Here is a 5553-nt window from a genome sequence, read left to right on the forward strand (position 1 = left end):
ATTTACGAGAGTATCTTCTAAGTGACTGTTGGACTTCTCCAAATATCTGATTGTCTTGAATGTAGAGCTTTGTTTGTTTTGAATTTATTATATCAGATTTTTAATAACAAATATAAAATAATAGGCTTATTATGATAAGCCTAAATATACAGATGTAGAAGAAGAACAAGTTAGAAATCTCCTACTGCAATTGCAATCCCCTGAAAGTGAAATTCACTCACTCGTGTCTGACTCTTTGTGACCCTATGGACTATATAGTCCATGGAATTCTCCAGGCCAGAATACTGGAGCTGTATATCTGTTGCCTTCTGCAGGAGATCTTCCCAACCCAGGGATCAAACCCAGGTCTCCCACATTGCAGGCGGATTCTTTACCAGCTGAGCCACCAGGGAAGCCCAAGAATACTGCAGTGGGTAGCCTATCCCTTCTCCAGGGGATCTTCCTGACCCAGGAATTGAACCAGGGTCTCCTACGTTGCAGGTGGATTCTTTACCAGCTAAGCTACCAGCGAAGCCCCTGAGGGAACCAATGTTAACAATATATCTTCATACACCTTCCTCTGTTCCTATGAACATACATAAACATATTTATATATACAGTAGGTGGTTTCTGGTTTAATAAAAATGTAAACAAATGAAATATATAACTTTTTCCATTTGTTAATAGAATCATCCTACCAAATAAATTCACATAGATTTACTTCAGAGTTTTAAATCTAGAGTATGAATTTGCTACCATTTATTCAAGCTGCTCCTCAATTGATACACATTCAGGTGATTTTGAGGCTTTTTTCCCCACCACGTATAATACTGCTCTAAACACCCTTGCGATTGCACACTGTTTTAATTTTATCGTTATGGATATCTGAGCCCTGAAATGCAACCTTTCAAACGCCGCTTCCTTCCCCCATCCTCCCTGTCATTTGGAGAACAGAATTGAAGGGAGACTAGAGATGAGTGGGGAAAGCCTGTAACGACTCCATACAGCACATGGGCAGCAGCCTCCTGCTACAATATTTACGTGCTATTCCATTGAGATGGCACTCTGCTCACATGACCCAAATGCAGTTCTCACTCCCCCAAGAACACAGCCGAATCCAGACTGCATTGGCAGCTCTGCACATGCTCTGTTTGGCCCTGTGAATCCTCACTCACCCATTGAGATTTCTTTTGGTTTAAAGCAACACACCAGCTGCTGAATCTCCGTGACCTCCAGTATTTTCCTGGCCCAGATCCAAGGCAGGTGGCCCTCCATGAACACCATTTTTCAGGGTTTGAGCTTTTTTTCTCTCTCTCTTTGTTGGGGGCTGGAGAGTGTTTAATAACTTACACACGGGGATAGCTGATGAGTGAGACCATAAGTAAGTCTTTTTCCTGTCAGGTATTAGAGGAATAACATTTACCTATTTTCATTATTTGCCTTGACAACGACCTGCAGCTCTAATGCACACTGAATTCTCAAACAGAGGGCTTGGCAGGGGCTGCTGTATCTGACTGTTGTGTTGACTGTAACGTGTGAGACGGTGTTTTTTCCTCTCTAGAGACCTGGATCCTTTTTGCCATTCTGATGGTAGATGATGAGACAGGCAAACATGGATTTCAGTACTCCATCTGTGTTTGATCAACAAAAAGGTAAAAACGCTGCTTTAACTCATCCTTTGGTTCTTTGCATCTTTAGTTCAATGTAGGGATTTGCAGTTTACAGGGAGAGTGTGTGTGTGTGTGTGAGATGTGGAAAGAGGATTTCACATAGGAAACAAACCTGTTCTAAATGTTCACTTCTCATTTGATCAGCATTTGCAAGGGAAAAACAAGCTTATGGTCTGTTAGTCTTGTTAAAGTGCTCCTACCTACAAATTTTAAAAATTGGGTTTCAAGCGCACCAGTTATTTCAGATAGTACCATCTTTATTCTCATTAGCTTTTTGTTCAGATCTTTAAAAATACATACATTTAATAAGTAACATAAAAGAAAAAATCATATATATATTTCAATCTACTAACCCAATATCGCATTGCTATAGTTTTATAAATATCTCTTAATTCCCTCCAGGAATAGATGTTGCCCAAATTTATCTTGCTGCTGATACATTATCTCCTCTGAGGTTGTGTAATGACTTATCACTATGTTATTATTTGCAGTGAAAGGATATAGTTTTCTGATTCCCAGTTTCCAATGTGGAGGTAATTTTCCACAGGAAAAAAATTACTGTGAAATTCACCTATTCTTATTAAAAAAAACATGTATTCAGCCTTACAGTTTATGCATGTACATTCTGCATATGAAGTTTGTGTGTGTGTGTGTATGTATATATATATATATATCTATGTGTAATCATGCACCTTCTCTCTGTAAGTACAGGAAATTTCCATTCTCTAAGTGTAATAAATATTTTTAGAAGATTTTTTAAAAATATCTGTTACCTAAACCACTTGCAATAACATCTGAGTATTCCTCAGAATGCTAAGATCCTTTGATTATTTAATTGTTTTGGCTATACAGTGAAAATGGTGGTCCATGAAAGACTCATTAAGAAAATTCTTTTTTCCCCCCTTTTCCTGCTCTAGGCCATAGTGTATTTACTACCTATTCTTCAAGCTACATCTGGTTTCATGGGTGAATTATTTTAGTTCAGTGCTTTGTCAAGTTACAGATTTACATTTAGATTTCTGAGTAATTACCTTATGCATATGCTTGTGTGTATCTTCAGAATGTGCCGATTCACACAGAATTTGGATATGAGCACTGTAGACAAAGTGATTGTTACAGCTGTGCCCACTGCAGCCTTTCCCTTTCTTTGTACTACTGATGGCAATCAGCAAGAGTGAAAATACGCTGAAATCCAAAGACCTCAAACTGGCTAAAAAATGACATTATTGAATTACGTAATCCAAACAGGAACACAATAGGTTTATTTATTAAGATTAATTTGAGGGAGCTAGAACTGAGTATGAGAACTAACCCTTCATAATGAATTCATCTATTCCAGTATTGTGGCTCCTAACAAGTCTGAGCCCAGAACACAGTTAAAATGTTAATTTATAATATTTATTTTCTTATAGCACCTTTCATGTGAGCAACTCGTGACTATTTCCCCACCGTAGACCTGATTCTCCCCCTTGTAAGCTAACTCTTTCCCTGGGACTTCCATCTTTATTTCTCAATCATTTCTCTCCAGAGGTGTTGTGGTATGGTGGAAAGAGCACGGGCAGAATAGGTTGGAATTGTAGAACAACTACTTCTTACTGTGTGACCTTAGCAAGTTACCTGACCTCTCTGGGCCTTAATTGCCTCAGCAGTAAAATAGAAGAAATGATGCTTACCTAGCAAGGTTGTTGTGAGAATCTAAAATAATGTATAAAAAGCATCTGTCACTTTGCCTGATGTACATTAGGAAAAAATTGAAGTTGCTCATTCATGTCTGACTCTTTGCAACCCCATGTACTGTAGCCCACCAGGCTCTTCCGTCCATGGGATTTTCCAGGCAAGAGTACTGGAGTAGGGTGCCATTTCCTTCTCCAGGTGATGTGCATTAAGTACTTTCAAATTGTGGCTGTTTTTGTTATTATTATTAACATTATAATTAATATTTATAATTATTAAACCCTGAACTCACCTCTCTAACTCTGGCTCAAATTTAGCAGTCTTCAGGACAAATGAGGATTTAGTTAAGACCAGTTGACTAGATTACATTAATTTTTTTTTTTTTTAGAACTCCAGGGTACCATTTACAGCAACCCGCAGAATTACAGTTAACTGAATGATAGCTGAATAGTTCTGTTATCATGTTAATCCTGTTATCATGTTAAAAATATATATCCTGTTATAAAAATATGTATCCGGTTATCATATAATTCTGTTATCATGTTAAAAACATGAAAGGTCATAACAGATTTAGACAATTGCATAGATTCTAAATATTATATTGTTGGGTAAAACCAGGGTGAAATGATTTTCTCTTGAAAAGCTGAGTGTGGTTGGTGCTTTAGTAGAGGATTTTCCTGGAATTCCTGATACCTGGGGAATCAAAACGCTAGTGGCCACTGGCTTTACATGCAGATGTGGACAAAAGACATTACATCTGGAAAGATCTTAGAAGTCGTGTAAGACTGCTGCAACAACAGTGCCTTTATGGAACTGGCATTTATGTATAACTTTGTGTCCTGTTTTATTTTACCTTCAAAAGAAAAACATATTAAAAACCAAGGAAATCCATGGTGTTCTCCACAAGTGGTTGACATTTGACTGCTTGTTTGAATTACATATGGAAACTCATTGACAGTGTGAGTTGTTCCTGGGGTTGGCTTGCTTTTTTATTTTGTTTTTATTTTTGATTTTGAGTCATTGCATCTTCTTTCAGCTGTTAACCATCAACGGGGCAAGTAGCTGGGGAGGAAATAGTGCATTGCTGTTTATAAGCTTTTTTATTATGATTATTAAAGACCTGACTTTCTTTTCTCATCACAATGAGATTATCAGATCAGATCAGTCACTCAGTCATGTCCGACTCTTTGCGACCCCATGAATCGCAGCACACCAGGCCTCCCTGTCTATCACCAACTCCCAGAGTTTGCTGAGACTCACGTCCATTGAGTCAGTGATGCCATCCAGCCATCTCATCCTCTGTCCGTCCCCTTCTCCTCCTGCCCTCAATCCCTCCCAGCATCAGAGTACTTTTCCAATGAGTCAACTCTTCGCATGAGGTGGCCAAAGTACTGGAGTTTCAGCTTTAGCATCATTCCTTCCAAAGAAATCCCAGGGCTGATCTCCTTCAGAATGGACTGGTTCAATCTCCTTGCAGTCGAAGGGACTCTCAAGAGTCTTCTCCAACACCACAGTTCAAAAGCATCAATTCTTCGGTGCTCAGCCTTCTTCACAGTCCAACTCTCACATCCATACATGACCACAGGAAAAACCATAGCCTTGACTAGACGAACCTTTGTTGGCAAAGTAATGTCTCTGCTTTTGAACATGCTATCTAGGTTGGTCATAACTTTCCTTCCAAGGAGTAAGCATCTTTTAATTTCATGGCTGCAGTCACCATCTGCAGTGATTTTGGAGCCCAGAAAAATAAAGTCTGACACTGTTTCTACTGTTTCCCCATCTATTTCCCATGAAGTGATGGGACCGGATGCCATGATCTTCATTTTCTGAATGTTGAGCTTTAAGCCAAATTTTTCACTCTCCACTTTCACTTTCATTAAGAGGCTTTTGAGTTCCTCTTCACTTTCTGCCATAGGGGTGGTGTCATCTGCCTACCTGAGGTTATTGATATTTCTCCCGGCAATCTTGATTCCAGCTTGTGTTTCTTCCAGTCCAGCATTTTTCATGATGTACTCTGCATATAAGTTAAATAAACAGGGTGACAATATACAGCCTTGACGTACTCCTTTTCCTATTTGGAACCAGTCTGTTGTTCCATGTCCAGTTCTAACTGTTGCTTCCTGACCTACATACAAATTTCTCAAGAGGCAGATCAGGTGGTCTGGTATTCCCATCTCTTTCAGAATTTCCCACAGTTTATTGTGATCCACAGAGTCAAAGGCTTTGGCAT

At 39.0% G+C, this 5553-nt stretch overlaps 1 protein-coding gene across 1 annotated transcript in view; it reads left to right on the forward strand.

Annotated features, from left to right (window-relative positions):
• Positions 1 to 1305: 1305 nt before the first annotated feature.
• Positions 1306 to 5553, forward strand: part of ANKRD55 (ankyrin repeat domain 55) — a 111558-nt gene continuing 107310 nt past the window's right edge. The window contains exons 1-2 of the mRNA XM_010853499.1: positions 1306 to 1360; positions 1541 to 1631. Coding sequence (XP_010851801.1) covers positions 1574 to 1631 — 58 coding nt within the window. The 5' untranslated portion in view covers positions 1306 to 1360; positions 1541 to 1573. The remainder of the gene's footprint in view (positions 1361 to 1540; positions 1632 to 5553) is intronic.

This window comes from Bison bison, unplaced genomic scaffold (genome assembly GCF_000754665.1).
Source record: "Bison bison bison isolate TAMUID 2011002044 unplaced genomic scaffold, Bison_UMD1.0 scf7180017864328, whole genome shotgun sequence".
In the NCBI taxonomy this organism is placed as follows: Eukaryota; Metazoa; Chordata; class Mammalia; order Artiodactyla; family Bovidae; genus Bison; species Bison bison.